This window comes from Mytilus edulis, chromosome 4 (genome assembly GCF_963676685.1).
Source record: "Mytilus edulis chromosome 4, xbMytEdul2.2, whole genome shotgun sequence".
Taxonomy (NCBI): Eukaryota; Metazoa; Mollusca; class Bivalvia; order Mytilida; family Mytilidae; genus Mytilus; species Mytilus edulis.
In genome coordinates this window covers 71,762,341-71,790,334 of record NC_092347.1, presented here as the reverse complement: position 1 = coordinate 71,790,334, position 27,994 = coordinate 71,762,341, and the positions used below count along the sequence as shown (strand labels likewise).

The following is a 27,994-nucleotide window of genomic DNA, read 5'->3' as shown; positions in this document are numbered from 1 at the left end:
GTCAGTTCTGTCAATATTTTGGGCTATCTACTCTTTTGCGCCAACAACGCATTGCTCAAATAACGATTTGTGCCAATCCTATTTTCTTAAAGAATACATATATAAAGCGCACCAAAAATTTAACAACTCGTGTTCACCAGTATTCAAGTATGACTTGCATCAAAGTCATGTGTGTGTATTGTAAAACATATTTGAATCATGAAAACTGTTATACAACCCTTCTAGTAAATGGAAAACGGTAAAAACTATCACATAACTTAAATTTACACGAAGACTGACGAACACACATACTGTCATCTGTTTGTTTACCATCTTCATTTACACGTATTATAACATGGCTAACAAACTCTGATAACATGATAAAAAAATATCTGTTTGTTTTTTGGATAATTTCTGTGATCGTTTATGTTTAATTTCGAAAAGTATCTCTTTTTTTTTTTATTAAAACGCATCGTAATATATAACTCATAAATCGTTTATCTAGGAAAACACAAGAACCTAATTTAAGTTTAGTGGTTTTAGAATAATTTGAATAGTTTTTTTTAAATATACATAGTTACACGTTATGCTACATTTGTAATGAAATAAACAGATTAGATGCAGTAACCCATTACCTGAAATTATCCATGTAAACCACTTACAAATATAACACATTGTATTTTTCATCAAGACTTTTTGTTTATTACATGTTTATTATCCTAATGTTGTATTTTGTTAATTATCCAAATAACTGTGTATTATTTCCATAGACAAATAGCTGATTGAGTAACTTCTCCGTCACACACACATACTATGTTTACTATGAGAATGTTATCGTTAAATAGATCAAAGAAATCTAACAAAATAACACAGTATTACAAGTATCACTTACACGCATTACATTTGTCTAAGACATTGAAACTTTCTGTTTTGTTAATCATTGCAAAAAATATTATTGTTATCATTAATAATAGTAGATTAAAAGTAAGTTTGGGGTCTGAGAAACAACTGGTTTATTTTTGTGACACGGAGAGAAACAATTCTGATCAAGATTTGTTGTTTTAGAAAATATCAGTTTTATATAAAATCCTATATCATCACCATCCCAAGTTAATAAATAAGCTAGAGTACTCCATTAAAAAGTCAGTGAGCTAAGGACGGTTGACTCTGGGGTGTCTTCCCGATTGTCCCACTTTTTGAAATTACAGGTAAAAAGGTAATGAAATCTTGTGGGACAATCGGGAATATGTTTGTGGGACAATTGGGAAGTTTAAATGTGGGACAATTGGGAACTGTTTTTATAATGATTAATTTGTTTTTATAGCGTGTTGCAGTTAATCAAAGGTTACTAATCAATGTAACTTATAAAATATGAACAAAATAAGAACAAATAATAATATTTACATATTTTATTTTGCTCATAGTAGGTACAATTGAAGTATCATATGATATAATATGAAGTCTTTTAAAAAAACATTTTTTTTTAGTCTAAGATGCATATTTTTATTGGCTTTGAACTAGCAGTCAGTACTGTGAGTACTCTCAGATCTGTACTTAGTGTCTTTGTTGTGGTTATGTCCCAAGCCAGGAGCCTGTAAGTCAGTGGTTGTCGTTTGTTGCCGTGTAACATATTTGTTTTTCGTTCATTATTTTGTACATGAATTATGCCATTAGTTTTCTCGTTTTACATTAGTCATTTTGGGGCCTTTTGTAGCTATGTGGTATGGGATTTGCTCATTGTTGAAGGCCGTATGGTGACCTATAGTTGTTAATTTCTGTGTCATTTGGTCTCTTTGGGAGAGTTGTCTCATTGACAATCATACCACATCTTCTTATTTCTTATGGAAGTCTTGCTCTTCTTTATAATTGGTGAAGAGTCCTGTTGACTGCAAACACAATGGGAAAATTGGAAAAGCAACCTTTAATAGTGATTCTTTGAAAGGCTGATCTGGAAAAGTTCTAGACAGCAGCAAATTTAGAGAAAATGGATGGGGGTACAAGAAATGATTTTTACCAGAAGCATGTGCATCCCATATAAAAGAAAAATCTTTCAAATTTTTCAAATATGTATTTTTTCAATCAATTATAACAAAGAAGTTGAAATAATAAGATTTGTGTTCTAAAAAAAGAGAAAATTCCAAAATTGACAAATTGACAAATTGACAGAATGGTCAATAGTGATTCAGAATAGTCAATAGAATGGTCAATTTGACACAAAAAAGCAATAAAATTTTATAAAACTTTCTTATATTAACACCTACTTCAAGGTTTTTTTTTAAGTTAGATCGATTCAGATTGGTCCAACCTATCTTTATTGAAAGTATAAAAAAAATAAAGTTTAATTGTGAAACTGTGATTTTTTTCATGATAATAGCCCAAAAATGGATAGCATTTGATGAAAACTGACAAAATTATCAGAATTGGGTACTTTCAAATGGCTGTAGCAAAAATAAGTGCACCACCATATGATTTTCGTCACCAATTATTTTTCTAGATTCATATATAAACCCAAAAATCAGGTTCAGAAAAAAAGTTTAATTCAAGACCTTAAAAGATCTATTTCATAAATCAGAAATATTATATTTTTTTAATCAAAAGTGTATCAATCTAATGATTTAAAAAACATTTTTTTTATACTTTTATAAAATTAATATTAAATGTGCAATAATTAATTCTTGTTTATTTAGCAAAACAAACAACAGTTACCTTGTTTATCTAAGAACATTTTACTACATAAAATAATGTGGGACAATCAGAACTTTTCATGTGGGACAATCAGAACTCTAAAATTTTAAAAAGTGGGACAATCGGGAATAAACCGACTCTGGAATAATTACTGGATTAATTTGATTGTATTTGTGAACTTTTTATATATAATTGTTTTTTTGTTTGTTTTGTATTTGTACTTGTCACAAAATTATTGTTTGAAGTTTATATTGCTTTACATATCTGCTGTGAATATATCTTTAGAGGATAAGAAAGGCTATCATATTTAGCGGAAATTTAAGCTGGGGTCAGACATTCACGATTTTTACTGCCGTCCTTGACAGGACCATTCCCGATTAAAATTTGTCAAAAGTCTGATCAAGATCCTGTGTATCGTGGATGGAAATTTAAACTTTAATTAAAATTTGAAAAACAAATATTTTAATCACGACAACAATCAGATATTGTTCAGGAAGCGTCGATATTCAACCGTTTCCAAGCGAATTTATCCCGATAATCCCGTTCTCAATCCGCTTCTAATCCAATTTGTATCTTTCACCAGGTAAAATTCGACCGAGTCTGTTACGACTGCGTCCCGATTCTACCGAATGTAATCCGACAGAGATCAGACAGTGACCAGACATTGAACCGACGCTGACGGAAGTTATCCGTTCGAAAACTGTCGGTATAATCGGGATACGCAGGTACTGTCGGGACGTAATCCTATCACGGTCCGCTCTATCGCATTGCAAACGGCTTTGTCTGGTCTTAGTCGCATTGTATTCTGTAATTGTCGGGACTCTGACGTGGGTATTATTGACGAATTTCGTATTAATAACGGGACTGTTCCGGAACGGTTTTGGCAAAAAAGGTTCGCAATCGACAAGATCTGGATGCAATCTGGACTCAATCGGTAGAAAAACAGCAATGAAAAATTTCTCAAGATCATTCCCGTTCCACAGGACACCGTCCAGAATACACAGAACACTGTTAGGATTTGATCCGATACAGCAGAATCTGTCACGACATAGGCACGATTGTAATCCGACTAGACTAAATCGGCCGAGTTTCCCCGAATGTTACGGGACGCAGCTAACTATCGGGATGCTTCGAACTATTCGGACCCTTCCCGACCGATAGGAATCTGTTACGAACTTAAACGACTGCATTCAGACAATGATAGGACATTCCAGGTAATTGAGGATAGTAATCCGAATTTTTCACTTTTCGTGTCGTATCGCTGTCTGATCTCAAACGGGAGCAATACTCGGCAATGTGTGAACCCTGCATTAAACACGGATTTATATAATAACAATGCTACCTTTCCTCCCAAAACTTGATGGAGCACAAAATAACAAATAGAGCAGAGGGATTCCTCACTTTTCACAAAGATGATGATGGATGCCTTAATGAAATTAGAAGATGTGTTATGATTATCAGTGAGTCAACTCCCCACCAGAGTTCAAATGTCGTGGTTACATGAGTATACGCAATTATAGGGCAGCGTATGATCTTTATCAATGATCAAAACCAATGCCGTATAGTTAGTATTAAAGAAAGAATATGAAACAATTCAAAAGGGAAAACTAACGTTTTATATAACAATGTGGTTGTTTATAAAACGTCCAATAGGAAATTAAATGGATACTTGAGACCTTTATAAATAGATGCTCTATATGTGATGTGTATACTAAGGTATATATATAATTAAATAAAGGGTTGTGATATGACTGCAAATGAGGCAGTCTTCCTCAAACAACTAAAGACCAAATGATTTAAATTTGATATTTTTTGGGGCTATTTGTTATTCAAATTATGAATAACATATTATTATTTAATTTCAAAGATCAATTTATACAGTGTAACCTGTGTTATCAGACACTCTGGGGGACAACAAAAAATGTTAGATTAAGCAGGGTGTCGGAATACGCAGGTGTTTTCTGCAAGAGTAGCCATATTTTGGGACCATAAAAATGTGTCGGGTTAAAGCAGGATATTGGAATACTCAGGTGTCGGATTAGGCAGGTAAATTGAAAAGAATTGCATGCAGTGTTCTTGAAAATTTATATACGAAATGAAAGCAGGTGATCAAAACATTGAAGCAAGAATCTCCTCCCCTTAATTATGGGTTTATCAAAACAGTAAGCTGTCAATTGTAGTTGAGGAAAGAGGTGACCATTCTTGTTTGTCCTCAAACGAACGACAAAAATGAATATCAGAAATACTTATATAGCTTTTAGTTATAGATGATGTGCAAGAAATGGTCATTTTAGAATCCCAGAGAACAGTCTCTGATTACTGAATGGCAAAACTGATAGCTGTTCTATATCCCCTCATCTAATTCATCTGTTCAAGCTGATTATGCCCTGACAACATGATAATATATAATTCAATGTATACAGGATGTATTGAGTAAGATCATCTGTCAAAGATTCACTATAAAATCATGTCTGCATTCTGTAGTTTTATTTGCCATTTCTTATTGATGGGGGATCTTAAATAATAGAAAATCGATAATCTGGGCTGTGTTAAAAAAATAATGCTATTATCCCAATTTATACATCTTATTTCTAATGCTTTCCCTCCAATTATACCTTGCAGCCAATTTTCTTCGTAAATAGAATATATTAGAACAATTATAGTGTTATTTATGGCAGCAGTAGTTTCGCTAACGACTTCAAAGAAAGGAAGCATGGAAGGCAGTATAAAAGTGCGGAATATCTGTTTTTCCATGAAAGCAAAGAAAGAAACCAACAGTATAGTTACGTGTATCATAGGAAGCAACAATAATATTGCCCTAAAACTGGATATAAGAACTAAGGTTACATGGGTTGACAATGGAAAGGAGAACTTTTAATCCTGGCAAACTATCATCTAAACTAACCGTGCAATTTATTTGTCAAAAATATTCATCTCTAACCGCGCCATTTTCTTAACGTGGCTGTGCAAAGTCACGTGCCTGCAATTAAGTGGCTCTTGTTGGTTGCTGTCTGTCATATTTGTTTTCGTTGAATTTATTTGTTCTGTCATTAATCAGGCTTTCTCGTTTAAACTATTTCACATTTTGTAGTGACGGTGCCTTTTATAACAGACTTGATTTTTTTGTTTTGTTATCTGTTTTAGGCCATACGGTTACCTGCACAGTCTTTAGTTTTTTATGTTCTCTTTTGTGTACTATCCTATGTCTGTTTGTCTTTTTACTTTTAGCCATGGCTTTGTCAGTTAATTTTCGATCTATGAGTTTAACTGTACATCTGGTATCCTTCGCCCCTCTTTTCTGTAATAGATATATCTACGTCATTTGGCCTCTCGCTAATATTTGTCTCATTGGCGATCATACCCCATCTGTGTTTGTAAATATTTTTCACAGTCAGTGTTTCTTTTTCGTAGATCCCTAAAACGTCCGATTGGGAAACACAATATTTCAAAGAAATGCTTATATGTGAGTTTGTTTCTTCTTCTGTTTCTGATAGGTCTTTAAAAATATTTATTCAAGATTTTATTTTAATAAGGAATTTTGCTAATTAAAGATTGTCTTATATATAAAAAGAATATGTGGTATGATTGCAAATGAAACAACTCTTCACAAGAGACCAAAAGCCACAGAAATTAACAACTGTAGGTCACTGTACGGCCTTCAACAATGAACAAAGCCCATACTGCATAGTCAGCTATAAAAGGCCCCGAAATGACAAAAACAAAATGTAAAACAATGCAAATGTCGTTAACCCCATACAAATAATTTGCTTCCAGTGAACGGGAGATCATACACATGGCTTTTATTGTATAGACTAATGCGTTTGTCACAAAAACAAAATAATTCCAAATGGAACGTTTTCCCGATTGAATAATAAACACAATAAAGTTAGAATTTAGGAGATCATAGCAAATAAAACTATATAGTCTGATAAAAATATATACAAGAGTTTCTTAGACTAGATTGTTATGAAACTGTTTTGACAGTTGAATCTTATTTCAACATACATGACTATTGTTAATCTCGAAAACTCAATACAACTGACACGAATGACCGTAGTACTTATATTTCTCAAAGACATAATAAAATAAATTGCGGTGATGCATTTTGCTACAGCCATCATGCTATATTACAATCTACTATAAGCAATATTTCCTAATAATTACATTAGATGTATGTTTCAATTCAATACTTTATTCTGATTGGCTAATTGCACATCACGTGTTATTCCTTCAGCAATTGCATCACTCAATAAAACTTATCCTCCATGATAACACGTGGTCCCACAATAAAGTGCACAGGTGAATTAAACAAAAATAATATAAAATTCGTGTTTTCATGATCATAGCTAAAAAATGTAATTATAAGTATTGAATGCTTCTTTTTGTAACTTCATAGGGTTTTAAAAGCGTTGACCGTGCGTACATTTTTAGAATGAAGCGCTTCCGCGCTTCATACAAAATGTACTTCGGTCAACGCTTTTACACCCCAATGAATTTACAAAAAGAAGCATTCAATTCTTAATTATAAAATCGTATGTCAAAATCATAATGCTGAATTAATTTGAATGGAACAGCCAATGATTGTGATAAACAAAAAATAATATAGAGTGATATTTTCTATATCAATAGTACGTTTTGTGATTAATTATAACTCCATACAGGGCAAATAACAATATGTTATTTTTCTCTGACAATTTATGTTTCCAATTATGATGGTGTCATTGATTGAGGCCTTTGGTGTTTTATTCGGAGGCTTATTATTGTAATAATTCAATAATTGTATTAGGTTTTTCTCTTACATACTAGCTGGAAATACACATCTGTTGAACGTTTTAACTGATATAATTTCGTCATATTGATCAATTATGAGACATGAAATAGATTGTTAGCCGATGACATATCGATTTCATAATAAACAATTTGGAAAATAACTTTTTTAGTATAGCCAATTTAAAGCGTCTTTTTTTTCATCGATTGAAGCTAACGTTTTCTATTACTAGTTATAGCAAGTGTGCTTATTCTATTACGACGTTTGTTTTGCGATCTCTTAAAATAAAATTAAGATTGGTTTGCAACTCTCAACCCTAAATACGAATGAGATTAGTAAAGCCAATTTTCTATAAATTTGATTTCAGTCACGGCGTCATCAATCACCTGAACTTTGAAGAATTTTGTGATAAATCAATACTGCAAATACTAGATGATCTTATTTTAAAAAGAATTATTATACAACATATTTTTTATATTCAAAAATATTTTGCCACATAGATTTTAATCAATATGTTTGTGACAAGTACATAATAAATAAACAATATAACCGAAATTCACACACACACATGTATACACAATCATGTATTAACAGTTTATAGTCCAGTGTCCCCTGTCCTCAGTTTTCTAATGGCTTTTTGATGTAGAACCCCAATTCATTTACTTGTCAAATATATATAAATGTATACATTTTACATGCTACAAAACTGTAGTAAACATCGCAGCAACGTCACCATTCTGAGATCTACCCCAGTTTTTGGTGGGGAAACATTCGTGTTACTTAGTCTTTAGTTTTCCATGTTGTGTCTTGTGTACTATTATTTGTCTGTTTTACTTTTTCTATTTTAGCCATGGCGGTGTCAATTTTGTTTCGATTTATAAGTTTTAATGTCCCTTTGGTATCATTCGCTTCTCTTGTCACTTCCCTTATATTTCAGTTGAATACGAAATGACTTTTCCAGTGCAATGCCTTTATTTTGTCATACCTTAATGACGAATGCATGTACTAATAATAGATTATTGAAAGTTCATTGGTTATCTTCAGTGTTTTACTTATGTTTTATCTTCCGCAAGAAAAGACAGTTTGTATTGATGGAACTTTATATTTGGGGCCAAATACCGAACTTACTCCTTTTATGTACATGTTAAAATTCTTCATATTTTTTTTTTATACAAGGTGTCATTATTTTGTCACCAACCTTCCTCCAAGTGACCCAATATTATCTTCAACCGCTTCAATACATTCCAATAATTCTTTTTCCTCGTACATCTAAATATTCCAGTCTAACATTGGATACTCTCACCATATGTTTAAAGCTAAAAAAGGTAAACGATCCATTCAGTTTGATTTAATTGTTAATTTTATGCTGTTACATAATTCTATTTCGCCAAAATATCTGATGATGTTATAAGATTTACCCAAATCTTTCGTAACTACGGTTTTAGACAATGATCTTTCGAGATTTATAATAAAACAAATATGACACTTGCAAGTTCATTTAATGTTACATTTGTTCTTCGAATTCAACTTTGACGAGCACATAAGTTCTGATAGATCGGCACTTTAATCAAATTACATATTCTCCTTTATATTCCTAAAAAGCGAATTTGATTTTGTGATTTAGACATACATAACACCTGAACATTTTAAAATTCTTTTTAGGTGGTGATGACAACGAATTCGAGGTTCAGATTGTTAGATACAAACCAGAGGCTATCGATTCATTGTGTGAGAAGTCAAAGTTTTCCCGGAAAGAACTCCAGATAATGTACAGAGGCTTTAAACAGGTAACTTACAGATGTTAAACAGTCTTTGTTTGAAATGGCCACGCCAAACTATCCAAAATATAAACTAATTTTAATCATATGGTTTATTTAAATGAGGGGATGATGTTGGTCGTTTTTTGTTGTGTTGGTTCTACATGTCTAAGAACGCCGTCAATTTAGATTACAAGATGGCGTGATAATTGAAAGTGATTACAATGTCAATGTAACATCTGCAATAGTAAATAAATTGTTGTCTGAAACGGGCATTTCCATGCTTACATCATATGAAGGACTAAATTATTGTAATGTGTTCAAGTATATTTTGAGAATGTTTTTGAAAAGTAAACCCACACATTTGTTACAGGCGGTCAGTTTGTTATTTTGGCATCATCTGTTTTTAATAACTAAAGGTTGTTTCATTTTTTGTCTCCATCATTTAAATTAACAGGGGGATCTACTAACACGATGTGCCAAACAGATATTGTTTACATTCACGTCATCTTGTCTCTAGTACATGGTTGTCTCATTGACAATCATAGGGATCAACAATCCATCAAAGATACCACTTTTATAATTTTGTACGCCAGAAGAACATAACGGTTCTATAAAAATCCTTGTAATTTTTAAAAATTACCTTCTCCGATACTAAAAATAAAAACAAATCGGACAGATTTTCAATACTGTAACAGACAATTCTGAATAAATCATTGAAGACCAAAAACAATTACAGTCTGTTACAGTATTCAAAATCTGTCCGATTTTTTCATTGTTACTAAAGATAGAAAAGGAATACAATTCAGTAAAAAAAACCACCATCAATAATCATTTAAAAGACCACATTGAACCAAAACTTTGGGTAAATAATGCATTTTAGTTTTTCCTTGAGAATTGAGCTGGGTGACCCAATACTGACTTGTAACATACATGCTTTCACAATTAAAGGTAGAAACATATGACAAATATTGAACACTCTTTTAAAAAATAAATAATACGTAAATGACACGTTACTGAAAACATTTAGTTAATCATATGCTTATATATCAAAGAAGAACCAAATGTTATATGTTATAATAGATTGTTTGTCCTCTTGGAGAATAATTGCTATGCGTGGTAAAATTTTGAATTCTTTTAAAGTCTGTACCCCTTCGAACATGAATGCTGCTGATACTGAAAAGAGAAACCTTGAGAAAAAAAAAGATTTGAAAACTTATGTGACATAAGTAGTTTCATAGCGCTTGTCGTTTTCATTGAAACACGTTTATGGTCCTCAGACAATTTTATGCGGCTGATAAATAACCTCGAACTCCCACAACGAAAACTTAATCTGGATTCTTTCTAATTTTGAAATGTTAACAATGGACATTAATCCAGATAAGCGATAAAGGTTTTACGAGGACATAAAGTTTAGTAGTTCCTTATTCTGATTGCCATCCCACGCTTACGCACCACACTTTTCGTGCCAGAACATTTTATTATAACATTGCATACTAACAAAAAAAATAACATTGTCTTTGTGAAGCAAGCTTTATATAGACGACATTTAGTTTTGAAAACACAAATAATTCTTTTTGATAAGGTTTGCAAAATCAATGCATTATTACGTCATCATAATGTCAAAATAACTTATTATACTTACGTTTTTGAAAACAATATCTTGGATGAAAACGAACAAATGTTTTTGAAGCTTTTCTTATAGCAGCATGGTTTGTACTCAGAGTGTTAGGTAATAGCTAAACACTTGACATTGAACCAATCCACGATGCATGGATTGCTGTTTTTTTCGACGCCAAAAACTGCTTAAACATTTTCTTATTAGTCTTTTTCTCGTGATACGATGTCGACAGTGAGGATAACAATTACCCGAGGATGAAAACCAAGAACTCTGTTTCAGGTTTCTTTTAACATATATTTTTGAAACATTCCTATTTCTTTTTCACTTTTTGGAAAATGTCGTTTAAGTGTATTCTTTGAAAAAAAAATAAAACATTTTTTAAGGCCAACATGGATTAATTGATTGTTTGTTTGTCGTTATATGGCAATATTGCTTGCGTAGGTTTGTTATGAAAGGTAGTTTGACAAGGATGGAGGGCGGGAATTTGAACTGGCTGCGAAAGATAAGGCTTTGTTGTGAATAGATTGAGAAATATTGACTTCAAAAAGGTCTTTATACAGACCCTTCAGAGAGTTGTTGCAAGGTTAGATAATCATGGATGTTACAAACAAGTAATTATGCGCCCTAGACGTACTTATCCTATCGTATTCTATGACATATACAAAAAATCAGACGTATGGCGTTTGGTCTCTAGTCGTTCTCGTAGTTGGTCTACTCTTATGATACATTAAAACGACATTTTCCAAAAAAGTAAAAAAGAAAAGTGAAAAGTCATTAAATGATAATTTAATGATTCACATCCATTGTAATGACGAATTTTCCAATCATAAGTTAGATGTCATGGTAATATACAATATTATCTAGAATGTCTTTGATCACAGTGAAAATCAGTCAATTAATGGAAAAAAATCTGAAATCATCGCAGGCGTGAAATATACTTTTTAGACGCACATACCAATGCATCGATTTTCACTCTTGTAAACAAAGTTTGTTGGATGTGTGTATTTAAGTATACATGAATTATTTCTTTCTTTATTTGAACGTGTAACTAAATTTGATCACATTAGATAAAAGGTGACCTTCTTCATGTTAAAGACACCAAAGATTTATTAACAGTCAACGCATCGATTTCAAAGAATCATTGACGACTTCATCTTTGATATTCATGAGCACCGTAGAAACGAAAATGTTTTACTGATATTTTGGAAAAACCTATGATTAAGAGACCCTGTATATTACAAACCCCGACTCAACGCTGCTTAAACAACAGTCTTGTGAATAATAAAACTCAAGGAAATAAGATGTTCTTATCAGGTTGTTTAACCTGTTAGCTCAATCCGGCTAGTTTTTACTGTGTTTGAACAATTTTAACCAACCAATTCTGATTAGAAACAAGAAAATTGGTTATATTGACAGTTACATAAACTATTTCACTCTCTAGAAAAAACAATCTATAACCACAGTTGTTCTAGCATGCACTCTCTAGAAAACACAATTTATAAACACAGTTGTTCTAGCCTTGAAAATTTAACTCATTATAGCTTCATTAGATCACTCATTTGAATTGAAGGTATTAATGTATTAAACATACATGACGGTGATGTATTGTCATTATACGTTCTCATTTCCTTCGATGGCTTTTGCTTGTAAGTTAATTCTCACAATACTCATTAATCTATTCAGGCCCATTAGTCATTATGTGCTTTATTTGGGTCCCGCACTCTTATTAACGAACGACGAATAAATTTTATTATATTTCAACAATGAATTACTCAACTACTCTAAATAAGCCTTATGACGCTCAATCTGCACTTTGTGCATTTTGATAAAACTACATTGGTTATATGTTGATGAGATGGAAAAAAAAACCTATTGTTCGTATCAGGTAAATGCCTCCATTTTGCATATATAACCATTAAACTAATTGTATTTACATGTAAATATACAGTTCTTGTAGTTTACAAACAAGTTGAATAATCCATTGGGATGATTTAGCAAATTGTTTCTTATATTCACTGTGTTGCTTATTAAAAATCAGCTTGCATGCCTGTCCATTATTACATAACATAATTTTTTAATACATTGAATAACATAGTAAGCTCTAGTTTTCAATTTGCTAAATAAAATCCTCATATATACTTGTCTAAATGATAAGGAGCTATTGTTTGATAGGTTTCACATTTGAAATTTTTGGAACCCTTTATAACTTGCTATTCGGTGGGAGTCAAGGCTCCGCGATGAAGGCCGCATTTTGAATTATAATGGTTTACTATTACAAATTGTGACTTGGATGGAGAGCTGTCTCATTGACACTCATACCATATCTATTTATTACTATGTACACACATTTATGGAACAGTAATACTAAATAAGGTAATTCAGTATGACTGTAAATTTGTCAACGATCCACCAAAGACAAAACGACGTGGTTGCAGGCAACAATAACAGGTCAATATACAGCTTTCAACATAAAACATAACAAATCCATACCGTAATATCTTTACCACCAACAACTTATTTTAAACTGTTATGGTAATAAAAATCTAAAAAAGAACACCACTTTCACTTGCATAATAATTTCAATCTTAAACATCTAATTACCATCTTAATCTGACATTAAGAATGCGTTTGTAGTTTAAGATAAAAAACATCCGCTAGAAGGACAACAACACAATGACCAAAAGTAAAAGACAAAAAGACAAGCTCGTCTTGAGAACAAAATCTTTTTAAAAATTTGAGCAATACAAAACCAACGAAAACCACCAACGAAAAACCGGAGTTTTCTTGCTTTACTTTTCACCAAAGATCAAACTGGCCTAGATATAAACTCAGTTACATACACTCTTTTTACATGGAGTAAATAATGCTCTAATTCGTTAATGTTTTAAATAAGTTTTTAATGTTAAGCACAGCTTCATTTGACGGTAGTCCTTATTTTTGAAAAAAAAAGACTAATTGCACATCGAAGGTTTTAAAATGATTGAACATGATGGAAAACGTAAACTTTATTGCGCAGTCTTTTCTGATCCATTGAGTACGTAAAATGGTGACACAGAGATATGAGCCCCTTGTATGTAATTTCGTTAGTCTATTGTGAAGTGAAAATTTATTCAAAGTATATTGACCATGAATGAGAGGAAGGGGCAAATTGCTTTTTATAGAAATGACATGTGCCAATGCTAGTGTAACTAAATACCAAATATTATTGAAGTGATTCCTATCAAACTGACCTTATCACAAATTTTACACAAGCTGACACAAATAAAAATTCTTGGTTTAGTCTTGTTTAAAAAAAAATGAATAATCAATATATACATATAATCAATTAAGATGCTGTCTAGTTCATTCAATTTCCATTAAGATACTTATTTATAGCCACATTTTAGAATTTATAAAGTTAGACAGGGATTAAGAGTGTAAGCTGAGACATCGGTTTAGACATTCATTTAGCAACATCTAGGAAAGCAATCTTATTTGCATGACGGAATTTCTCCAACTTACTGAAAAATATCGTAGAGCACTCCCATGATTTTTAAGTGTTCGACCGACTTAATGAATTGACGAAGATAAATTACTTCTATACAAACTTTCATTACCGACAGTGGTGTATTAGCTGTGAAGTTTTAATGCCAAAATCAATAACTTTACATAATCTCAGTTCAGAAGACATAAAACCGTCCAGATCTTGAATCCGAATGGTTTTTATTCTCAACAAATCTTACAAATAGTTAACAAAGGTACCAGGTTTATAATTTGATACGCCAGATGCGCGTTTCGTAATCAATGATGTTCAGATTAAAATCCTTAGAATGCCAAATATAAAGTTAAAGAGCATTGAGGACCCAAAATTCCAAAAAGAAGTGTCAAATACGGCTAAGATAATCTCTGCCTGGTATTAGAAAACACAACTGCACTTGATTTCTGCTTTACTCTTTTATTTTATTTTCTTTCTGTCTATTATTTCATTTATAGTATGCATAGCCTTTTTTTACAGCACATACTTGATCTGTATTTACAGTTTATAATTGAATATTGATTTTTCATATTTATGTATTATCAGATATCCGGACTTATTGGAAATGACTGCTCTTTTAATTACCGTTCAAACTTTTGACCCAAACCACACAGGAATATAGACATTAACATGGAAAACGCCATAAACCACAATGCTTATGTAAACAACAAGATTAAGTGGAGGACAAGATTCTGATCCAGCCATTATACCTCATTTTATAGTATTGTGTCGACTATTTTATGATGATTTCTATGAAAAATTGAAAATGCAATATTTACCAATATATTTTAATAATCTAATTCCTCAGTAAATATTCATAACAAGTAGAGCATGTACGATGAGTTACAAGTATTGCAATGAGGACAGGGACCCAATAATTTCCCCAATCACTACAGTGCAATGTTATCTTGTTTGAAGGCAGATTCTCATTCCCTATATTGTAATGCCAAAGGAGTAAGTTCGGTAAGGGCCATGTGTGGTCCCGATTATAAAATTGGATGGTACAAGATAAAATATGTTTTAAGTTGTCTTTAAGACAAGTGAGGAAGTAAAAATAGAACTATTGGTGTCAAAGTTGTATTCTAAAGTGTTGATTTCTACATCCAAAATTGGTCAAAATAAAGGATTTGTGAAGTTGACAAAATTGGCCAGATATCAACCAAATTTAGGACCAGGAAACATAGATCGCAGTCGTCGACAAACTAAGTATTCAAGTTAATCATGTAAAATGTCATTACAAACATTGTATTCAAAAAATCTTTTTGTCGACGTATGCGCTTTATGTTTTCTGTCAAATAATCAATGCAAAATTTACCAATTTTCATTGAATTTTCGTGGGAAATAAAAATGAGTACGGCTAGTGACGTCATTAGTAAAACGCAGAAACGTAAGTTTTCAACAAAAAGGTTTTATTCCTATCTAGTCAATGTATTAGCTAGGATTCATTGTGATATTGGTCAATAAATCATGATTTGAAATTTAAGGTAAAAAAGAGCTCCATTTTAGGGCCTTATCGAACCTACTCCTTTCAATTACATTCAGATACTTGTCTCCGTTTCAATGCGAATTCTTTAAGGTTCATGACCGGTTTATAAAATCTTAAATTAAATCTAATTTGGACCATTCACTCAACACAATATATCGCAAAATTGTCTAAACTTCATATAAATGCAGAGTTTACTGAATAAACGTTGCACATGAATCTATTAATTTTACCACCTTTACATAATTGTAATTTCTCATTAATATCCCATTTAAAAGATGGTAGATGTATGATTAAGAAACTTTTTTTTAATGGGATTTTATTTCATCTTAGCCGATATTGTACCCTCAAAAATGAAGTTACAGGTCGAAATTTAAAGACAACAAATCTGAAAGTTCCTGTCATCTCGATGAAAAACAAAATCGACAGAAAAAAATATTTTTATCATAAACTGAGTAAATACTGTTCTTTATGATGAACATCATAATAATACTGGGAAAAATCGTTTTAACTTGATGATTTTTCAAGATTCGCATACTTAACATGAAATTAAAATTAAGGCTTATAAAATTTATGTCCTGTACCAAGTCAGGAAAATGACCATTGTTATATTATAGTTTGTTTCTGTGTGTGTTACATTTCAATGTTGTGTTTCTGTTGTGTCGATGTTCTCCTCTTATATTTGATGCGTTTCCCTCAGTTTTAGTTTGTAATACGGATTTTTTTTTTTCTCAATCGATTTGTGAGTTTCGAACAACGGTATACTACTGTTGCCTTTATTTTGTCCTACAAAGTAGGTCAGCAGATATATTGAAGCTTAAAACCTCAACGTCTTTACACTATAAACGGTAACATATCCTGAATAAGTATTGTATATAATTTAACGGAAATTGAGACGAGTTAGCCCGGTTATTTTTGCAAATACAAAATACCCTTTCCAAATATGCTATTTTAGGTCATTTCGTTATTATATTATTTCTTCTTAAAATGCAAATTTCTTGATATTATTCCTAAACTTTGTTCGTGAATTCATAGATGTACGGAATTTGACATCTACCAAATTATTCCGTTCTTTGCTAAGAACTGTCTTAAACATGGAGTTATGTGACAGTTTTATGGCCCCGTTGAAAGTTTCACGTTCGTGTATTGATTCTGTGGAATAAATTGATACATTTATTATCTATCTTTTCCATTTGAAAAGTTTTTCCGTTTTAAATGAGGATTAACCTTAGATTTACACCAAATATTAATATGTCATAAAGATTGCAACCATTTTATGAATTCCCACATGGATTAACGTACTAAACATCAGGTTACTGATGTGCTAAATAGGTCAAGGTAACATGAATATACATATAAATGACAACTATGAATATTAGAACAGAAGCCACTATAGAGGAGTCATGATTAATGGAGTAATATACATTGCTAAAATAAATTCCTTTTTTCCAATTAGTTAACACTAAACATAATCACCAATACAGTATATGATTGATAGAGTACTGGTCTCTTTACGTCGTGCAGTAGTTAGAACAAGAGTAATGCCAGATATGTAGGAAATGCATTATATATGTCACAACCACGTCGTAATACTGTTACGAGATATGAGACTAAAGCAAGAATAAAACGTTCACAAGCATGTTAACAATTGGAGATTGTTTACCTGCTTGGCAGAATCATTATTCTATAAAAATGCCAATGAAAAACAAACGAGTGTGAAAGCTTAATGTTTATTTTAATTTGTAAAGATTGAATTTAAATGTGATTTTGTGTTTTTCAGGAATGTCCCACTGGCATTGTTGATGAAGATACATTCAAAGAGATATATTCTCGTTTTTTTCCACAGGGTGGTAAGCTCCTATTGATTAAGGCATTTACAGTAGCAACTCTAACAAAGGAAATTATGGACGATCTCAAAATATAAATGTTTTTCTAGATATATTCAGGATTCTGTTTTATATTAATTCATCTCTCCCGAAATAGATGGATGAACCCAAATAATGGATAACATGCAGTATTAGAGTTCATTTTAAAATATTTTTTTATATATCATATCTCTGACGATTGTTATGTATTCGAAAAGCGCGTCTGATGTCCTAAATTAATCTCCTGGTTTCATGTTATACGGTTTTGCTTATAACAGTAACATTTATTAATACCAATATAAATTTTTCGTGACAGTAACGAAGTTTTACTACTGAGCTGATAATACTATCGGAGACACATGCAACTTATGAGTTTATTTAGCAGTCAAAAGTTTGCAATTGTTTTTATAGATATAAGATGTAACTAGTACTTGAGAATAAGATTGAAAACGCGATGGATTTGTCGATACGATATGTGATTTCATTCTATAAAGAGTAACAGACTGGAATAATGTCTTCTATATTTCTATTTTGATGCAACTTACAATCAAATAAGACTGAATTGTTTTTAAAAATATTACCAACCTAACAATAAATACAATTTAATATAATATTCGATTTGCCATAACTTGATAAAGAGTTAATATTAATGTCTTTCAAGTACAATGCACTAGTTAAAGATAACGTTATAAATTCGATATCGAATACAAGAAAACGTGAAAGAACTATTTCTTTTTACGTCTCAACAAAAGGTTATGCATATATTATTGACGACAGTTTGAATCATGTTTTGTTTGATGTGTTTGTGCGTTATGTTTATTACAAACGTTAACAGTCACAATGTCTTACAACCAAATAAACAGTAGGTTATGAGATGTAAGTTTCATCAGCCATTTTTTAAGAAAATAATACATGGGTGCTTCAGTGGATTAGTAATTGCTTATCTCTCCGAGACCACTGAGTTTGTTCCTGGTTTTGGCAAAGTTCTTGTTGCTCAGTCCTTGATTTTCATTATTTCAGTAAATTGTTTTCCTTTCAAGGTTTTGATTCGTTTTGTCTGCTCCCCTTATATCGTCTCTTTTTGGAAATAAATTTGAAAGATAAATCGGACACCAAATACAAAATCGTTAATTTAGACGTGTGTGCAATTAGTATATAAACCGTTAACTCTATTCTTAAAATATCAGCCCAATATTATAACAGCTACTTTCTCTGGTGTTAGCTGCTGCATGCCAACTGAATGCCATAGATTATTTTTATTAGAAGAAATTCAATTGCCCTTTCTAATGTTTTAGAAATCAAAAGGACAATGTTCATTTTTGGCACAATATGAAGCTTTGTGAAAACGTTGGCCACAAACTACATTCCAAAATGTTATGTAATAAAAATGTGCCAACGTTAAGATTGATTACCTAGGCATATCACTGAACTAGTATATATTTGTTAAGGGGCCAGTTGAAGGACGCCTCTGGGTGCGGGAATTTCTCGCTACATTGAAGACCTGTTGGTGACCTTCTGCTGTTGTTTTTTTTTCTATGGTCGGGTTGTTGTCACATTCCCCATTTCCATTCTCAATTTTATAGAATGTTTTTGGATCAGAAATGGCGTCCAAAGTAAGTTTTTATGCGGAAACCTCTTATAAAACATTGATCAAAATGCCGTTACAACATGAATAATGCTCAATTTAGCATCTATATCGTAATTGATAATGTGAGTTTGTGAAGTTCCAACAAGAAGTTGATTTGTATTAATTTTAAAATCACAACTATATCAATGAAATTACGGTTTCAACTTGCTAAAACAAAGTTAACCCTATAAAGATTTGGCGACAACTTGATGCCATTTTAAGTTGTGTTGCTTCTCAACTGTTTTTGGTTCTTATACAATCTTGGCTTTAAAGTTTTCGGCTTTGACAGTTCCTTATGAATGCACTTTGAACTCCTGCAAAGTGTTGTTTTTATTTTTCTTTGGTAGTATTCTGCCTTGATAAAAAAACCCACACATTTTTAAATATTGGGGCAAGTTCTAGCCCTCTTAATCCTTCTCTTTTTATCAAGTGAACCAATAACACAGAGGCGAAAAGAACCAAAGGAACTTTCAATCTCCTAAGTTGAAAAAAAACCCTGACAACCGCATAGCTAAAACAGAAAAAAAAAGCAAGAAAAACAATTATACACAAAACACACCATACTAAAATAAGACTAAACAACACTAACCCAACCAAAACTGGAAGGGTAAGCACATTCTGGTCCACATGTTGTTCCGTCGTGTTGATCATGTTATTACATACCCGGTAATACGTTTAATTTGGCTTTTGCTTTCTATCTTTTTGGATCACACATTCATTTTTCTGATGATGCAAGGATGAATCGTTGATGTTCTCACAGTAATAAAAGATTTCGTATACATTCATACAGTTGCCTGTTTTTGCATTATGCATTACATCATTCCTGTCTTTTCAAACTAAAATAATTATTTTATAAAAATCCTTTTGTAGATTCTGATTCGTATGCACATTATGTGTTTAACACGTTTGACCATGATGGAAACGGGACATTAAGTTTTGAAGTAAGTATTATGAATAAATGATATTCAAATGAACTATATCTGAAGATTGGTAGGAAAAAATGACACAAAACGACTTACATAATTGAAGTTGATTTCATTTTGAATTGAATAGTAGCGCGACAGTTTGCTATATTTGATGCCCACATGATTGTGAAATTTACCAAGGATTATGTACACATCTGAAAAAATGCAATATACAATAGAAGAGTGCTTGCTACATAAACTCGAGTATAACAATTCATCATTAGCTTATGATATTGATAATCATCTAAATATTCATATATGACCTTAAACTATTTGATTTGAACGACAAGTATGAGAAAATGAATTTGAAAATCTTATACGATTTCCATGATATTTGATGTAATATTGTGTGTTATATAAGTAATAAGCAGAACATCGTATGAAAAGCGGAATTGCATGTGTATTCAGATACATTGCAATACTATATCAACATTGTTTTTAATCAGAATCTCAAAACCAATGTCTTATATTTTTGATATAATGTTATAGTTTAGATGAACGAAATATATTATTCGACAGAATAACTTCGTAAGTCTTACAAAAGTTGAAAAATGAGAAAGTTTATTTTGCCAAAGTTTCAATTATTTTTTGTTGATTAAGCAGTTTAATTATCGGTATGATCAAACATGCTTTTTCAATTCTGCTTGTAAAGAGCGATACAAATCAAAAGGTGTTAAAAGTTCAATTCTATTATTATCGCGTGCTAATACATTTTCCTGATATTAAAAAAACTAAATTCAACACGTGCCATATTTTACTGACAGATCGCTTGTCTTATGATTTTGATTTACAGAGCATCGAAAGCAATCAACAATATTTTACGAATCAATTTCAACACCTTAACACATCTAGTAAATATTCACGTGTAACTTATAATTTTTTTTAAAATACTCCAACGCAAGCGGACGTTTAAAATGAAAAATCAATCAATCAATCAGTCTTATTTCCGTGCATATATATCAAAATGATGTGTATTTCCAAATTTTTTGTCCCTAATAGGGATACATTGTTTTTCAGTTTACAAATACCAGAACATTCATAACGACAAATGAAACTTGGCAACCCTCAAAACTATTCAAACCAGGTTCAGCACACCATTTTTCATAACATGTCCTGTACAAAGTCAGGAATATGGCAGTATTCATCAGATAGTCCCTTTCTATGTATGTTGCCGTTTGTTTTTGTTGCAAATCAGTGTTCCTGTCGTTCCGTTGTTTTCCTCTTATAGATGATGTGTTTCCCATTACTATACATACGATCCGATAATACGGAGACAATTACAATAAGCTGCGGTAATAAAGAAGAGTTTACTACATGTATAATAGAAAATAGGAGATAATTGCAAATGTTCTGTTGAAAATGTAGAGCATTCTTCCTTGAAATTTGACAAATCTTTTATCAAAACGTTGCATGCTTCGATTTTCTTTTTCGTTCTTTCAGAAACATTAATGTGATTAGCTTATCGGTTTTATTTTGGATCCACTTTGAACAAATATTGAACATAATACATTTAGTATCTTCATAAGAGATAGCTGAGTTTTATAGACGATCAGAAAACGATAAGAAATAAAATAAATGAAACCGGAATTGAATTGGCAATGTCTCGTAAACCTGAATGAGTTATTGATTTATTTACTGATTTTTACCTGTCACGAACTTGCTGCTAAATAAAAAGTAAAACATATTTAGAATGAATGATGTCACAGTTGTGTTAGACTTTGCGTTACCGAATTCCAAATTAAATTAAAAAAAGGAAAGTCAATGAACACCGACAAAATGGAATTTTCATAATTGAGCATCGTATCGTAATTTAGGTTTGATGATCTAAGTTCAAAAATAAATTCAAAACAATATTTCAGACTCCTTTTGAAAAAAGGGTTTTTGGTGGTGATATTTGAACTTTAGTCATACGTATGACCTAAAGCATAATTTGGTTCAAAATATAAAAAAACTACAAACAACCAAACATGAATAGTGTTGCATAATAATAATTTTCATGTTCAAAATGATGTCAAACCGTGCGACATATTTAGTTTGTTTTGTTTAAAGTGACACTAGCTATGAGATAACAAATATAAAATATGATTTTCTTTGTCCAATCATTAATGAATGGGAAATAGTGAAAAAAATAAATATTTTTTAGCAGCCAGTATGGTTCACTTTTGTCAAATATGCTAAGAAACATTGATGATGAATTGTCCACTTGCAAGTGAATAACTCGACCTAACTAAATTTGTATTAATGTAAACTTCAATTTTACCCCTTACTTTTTAAAAGGGCATTTTCTGTCAAATTCATGTTCCTAGTTTTGATTCAAATTCTAATATTTTACTTATATCTTACTGAGATCACTTGTGTACTATTATTTGTCTGTTTGTCTTTTTCCTTTTTAGCCGTGCGTTGTCAGTTTATTTTCGATCTATGAGTTTGACTGTCCCTTTGATATATTTCGCCCCTCATTTACTAAAACGTATATTAGAATAACAATAAATCTGAAATAAACAATTAAAAATGCAAGTCCCGATAATATATCATCATTTCGTATGTTTTTTTTCGTAAAGACACAATCTAATTAATCATCCAGAGAATCTAAGAAGACTGTCGACGGTCAAATAACCCTATAGATATAAATAGATAGCGATTGTGTGCAATTGGTTTGTTTTTCTCTGATTGATTTGATGTCGTAGATTAATTTTCGTTTTTTTTTACTTCTACAAGAATATTTTTTTTAGATAGAATCATCCGATGAAATTGTCAACATTTGTTTCACATACAGTGTTGACATTCTTTTCCTTTTAATGTCCTACCACGACTAATTTGTGCGTAACTTTGTCTAGCTAATGAGTTGGAATAAAGGTCACATGAATACCGATTCAGTGAGGTCGTATTATTGCAAGTGAAAAATAATTCACCAGCCATGTTTTTTTGCTTATTTTGACAAAATTGAACCAAACTGGTTGCTAAAGGTTTATTATTATTTAACTATTACGCTTTCATTATATATGATTGAACAAAAACAAATCATATTTTTTTTAATTTCTCGTAGCTAATGCTCCTTTAAACTAAAGCATGGTATTGTTATTCTTTAAGTGATGTCTAATATATAACATGAAACCTACAATACATTGAAGTTAAAATCGATTTTTTTATTATGTTATCTGTTATAACGCCCGCTTCATGATGTTAGACAACAATACGCATTTGAAAACACAAGTTGCACAAATTTCATATTCCGGAAAAACACCAAATATTTAGTGAATACCGAACAGAAGAGATAATTAATGGAAAAAACAATGTTTTCCTCTGTATTTCACTCTATTAGAGAGTAAAATAACACTGTTACAGATAATTGTCAAATAAGTATTGATTTCGGAGACTATATAACAAACAACCACCGATGAAGTCGGTAAAATCTCTCGAATTACTGTAATGTAGGATAAAGGGAAAAGCATTAATTGAAGAACATAAAAAGCTTTTATCACTTTAGCCTGTAAAGCAACCAAACACAATTTATTCGAGATGACATTTATTTTCCAGTCATGAACTTATTAATGGCTATATAGTAGCGTAATGGTTCGATCTCTTAGAAACAAATATTGAATTCCAAACTGTAACAAAAGGATATGTTCATTCGGCACGGTATCTTCAGAATGAAAATGATGTAATGGTATAAATGCATGTATTTATTCTATTAATGTGGTAAATAATGCAAAACAGGATATAAACAGTGCATGCATTTGTTAATGGTATAAACACTACAATTTAACAGAAGGAAGCTTCTGCGTGTTATTTTATATATACATATAGATTACCGTGCGCCATTTTAGGGTTTTGAAGGATTTAGTATAAACTTGTGTATGTAATATGAGCAAAATTTTCTGCCATGTTAAAAAGTAACTAAAATGTCGGTTTTTTACAACAAAATACTCGTAGCCGAATTGGTTTTTATAAGCACCAATTACATATGCACACTTATGTTAATATGTTTTTGAAGAGGTGTGTATCAAGTTTTTGTATGCACATTTAGCGTTTCCGCATATTTTCCTTTACATTTGTACGGGGAAAATTTTGTATAAACTAAGTAGTAAAGATGAAACTGTTGATACTCCCGAGATTCTTTTATCGACGGTTGCAGTGGGGTTGTGTTGATCAATTTTTATTGTGAATAGTATTAAGAATGTTCATTTGTTTTTGTGTCGTTCTTGGTTTGTTCCTTTTTTATTGTTTTCTTAGGCTTATAAATTGTTTTAATTGTCACTTTGAGTCTATCTTTACTTTATCCCTGCTGCCTATCTTGGCAGAGATAATTATTTCAGTAAAGACTAATGTAGTACACCACATCTAATACAACTAAATTTACTGAAGCTTAGTTTATATGAGTGTTGAATTAATCGATAGACCAATTATAATGTGAGAAACATAAAACGACGTGATCAATACGTAATGACCAAAGGACATTTCCTATAAATAAAAATTTCCAATGTCGAAGAACTTCCATCAACTTCATAATAATCAACTAGTCAATGGTAATCATCGGATCCAATAGTTTATTACTGGGTTTTCTGTGGTATCAAAGACCATGTAAATGGTGTTATTAAGATTCCAGTCAATATTGATGGCAGTATTGAAGCATATGTAATTAAGATTTGATATACAATATTGGTTTTAGTATCTGAAGAACGAACATAAAAGGAAAAGAAGAAAGACATGCAACATCTGGAGAGAAAATGAACTAAAATAGAAAAAATACAATAAAATTTTAACCACTTAATCGAAAATTTGATTGATCGAAACCTGTAAGGTGAAACAATTTATCGTGTAATGTCATTCTGTTGCGAATTGTTAATTACTTTGTTATAGCCTCCCGCAACATTGACGTTAGCTATGATTGTATTTTGCGTGATGAATATATAACTGTAACGATAAAGAACTATGTCTCGTATGTACAAATATCTGTGCAGGTTTTCTTTTTTTTTCATAAGTTATGACCCCGTAAAAAGCAGGTGTATAAAATTTGCATCAGTTTATATCTTGATAATGAGAATATTATTTTCTTTTAAGAAAATGAGTTAATGTTGATTCTCCTTTCAAATCTATGTAAAGACATTTATTGATTCAAGATCAAGATGTATTGTGTAATAAAAATTTTGATTAGTCTGGAGTCGTATCTTTTATATAAATATAATAGGGATTTCGAAAAAAATACTAGTTTTATTGTGCATGTATTATATTCCCATTTTGGCATTCATATATTCTTATGGTAAAGATAGATTTATAAAAGGAGCTAAAGGAAAAAAGTTCTATTGAACAATGCTGTTTCTATATCCAAGCTTAAGGCTAAATTGTTCAATTTGACATACAAAACCCAATAAGGCAATTCGATGGATACTAGTTTTCTGGATTATGGTTTAATGAAATGTTACACGATTGTACATGTTACAGGTAACGGTGAAGTATGGTACCTTTTAAAACGTTTAAACACAATGCATCTGTTTGTACCTGTCCTAATTTAGGAACCATGTTCAGTGGTTGTCGTTTTCTCGTTTCTCCTTTTTTATATATAGAATAGACCGTTGGTGTTCCCGTTTGAATGGTTTTAAATTAGTCATTTTTGAGGCCCTTTATAGCTTGCTGTTTGGTGTTAGCCATGGCTATGTTTTTTTAAACATTTCTTGACCTATAATGGTTTACTTTTACAAATTGTGACATGAATGGAGAGATGTCTCATTGGCACTCATACCACATCTTCCTATATTTATACACAATACAATACAATCACCCGTAAGATTTAGATTCACTGCATACGATTTTGTTTTAATTTGTATATTTACCGGATATACTATCATTGTATGACTGAATCAAAAAAGAGAAAACAAATAAAAAGGCAAAAGAACAGTCAAAATCATAAGTCAAATATAAATCGATAACGCCATGTCTAAAAAAGAAAAAAGAAAGACCAAAGCAACAAAAGAAGTAAACAAATGAACACGAGCTGTTAGAACTGTCTACAGCTTACCATAATGCGTAAGACATATTTTGGAAAATCCTGCCTGTGTATTCAATTCTTTCTTTAAAATTGTTTTAAAGAAAAACATATTCGTTCCATTGGAATTCGTTTAAAGCACATCTCGCTGGAATGGACTTGAATGAAGTTACCTCCGTTAAGACTTGTAGATGCCCTATGTAGGCACATCCTGAACTATAGGTGATATTTGATCTTTGTTAACAAGTTGTCCAGGACCTGTTGATCGCGATTGAACTGCAACAACAACTGCCTCTATAGCATTAATATTACCCGCCTTTATTATATAGCTTATCATTGTTGAAGGCCGTACGGTGACCTATAATTGTTAATGTCTGTGTCATTTTGGTCTTTTGTGGATAGTTGTCTCATTGGCAATCATACCACATATTCATTTTTATATATATGCTGACTAATCCGACTATTTTGTATATTAAAGCCATATAGAAAGCCAAAATGAAACAATCCGCTAAAATTTCAAATTCTTTATGAATTTTCTTAAGAGTTTGGCATTTTTCTTATTCTACCTTTAATATTATGAGGAATTTAAATATTTTGAATATAAGCATATATTGAAATTCATTAGTATGTGGCATAGACTGCCATTGAATGTGATTTGTCTGCTTACATTATTTAATTTGCTACATCGATAGAGAACATAAAATGTATATTGACAACGGTGCATTACTTTTGCGCGTATTACCATAACATTTTCATCACTTAGTTTTACAAAAATTCTACTGGTAAATGAGACATTTTGTTTTAAATCAGTAAAATGAATGTCTTTACCATTATTTTTTCAAAACACGTCTTTTTTGTCATTAGATTAAAAAGCTCTCGTCGCCATATATGCTTTACGCTTATGCACAAATCAATGAATCAATTCATCTACAGCAAAAGCTTTTAACACAATAAAAATAAATTAATGAGGTATTTAATTTAACATCGTATACCGCAAGTGGACGAACTTTTGAGTTATATTGGAATTAAGAAAATTCAAAGATTAAGTGGTTGTTGCATGTTCGCTAATGGGACAACTTTCTTTTAAAAATCAAACCACAATGGATGAACATATGGATAATTTTGTCCTGTACCAAATCAGGAAAATGGCAGTTGTAATCTTATAGTTCGTTTCTGTGGGTGTTGCATTGTCGTTTTTTTGTTGTTGCACTGAAGTGTTTCTTGTGTTTCGTTGTTTTTCTCTTAAAATTGATGTGTTTTCCTCAGTTTTAAATTGTCACCGGATTTGTTTTCTCTCAATCGATTTATGGCTTTCGAACATCGGTATACTACAGTTGCCTTTTTGTGGCACCAAATTGTTTAAAACAGATTAAACGAATACTTGCATTGCAAACTTCAGTAGTTACTTAACTTCAGACAGGCACGGTTTGACAAAATGGAATAATGAACACATACTTATAAAATAAGAAACGGATCCGAACAAGGATATCATTCAATCATTTGTCAAAATACTTTCGAATATCAAATTAAGAATAAGTTGAATATAAATTATACCAAATATATCGTTGGCGATCATGTGAAACAATCTATCGAAGGTAGATACATATTATAATTCGTGTCTGATGAATTAATAAACAAGAACCTAGTTTAACATTGTGAATTAGAAGGTTTGATAATGCCACCTCATATGCATTGAACCTTTAATTCAGAAATAAAACAATTAATTTAGCCAATGATTTAACATCAT

General features: G+C 31.4%; 1 protein-coding gene across 1 annotated transcript in view; it reads left to right on the top strand.

The window, feature by feature from the left end:
* The window catches only part of LOC139520404 (Kv channel-interacting protein 4-like), a 39,083-nt gene that overhangs the window by 1,172 nt on the left and 9,917 nt on the right, over positions 1 to 27,994 (top strand). The window contains exons 2-4 of the mRNA XM_071312998.1: positions 9,095 to 9,219; positions 17,588 to 17,657; positions 20,170 to 20,240. Of these exons, the coding sequence (XP_071169099.1) occupies positions 9,095 to 9,219; positions 17,588 to 17,657; positions 20,170 to 20,240 (266 nt within the window). The remainder of the gene's footprint in view (positions 1 to 9,094; positions 9,220 to 17,587; positions 17,658 to 20,169; positions 20,241 to 27,994) is intronic.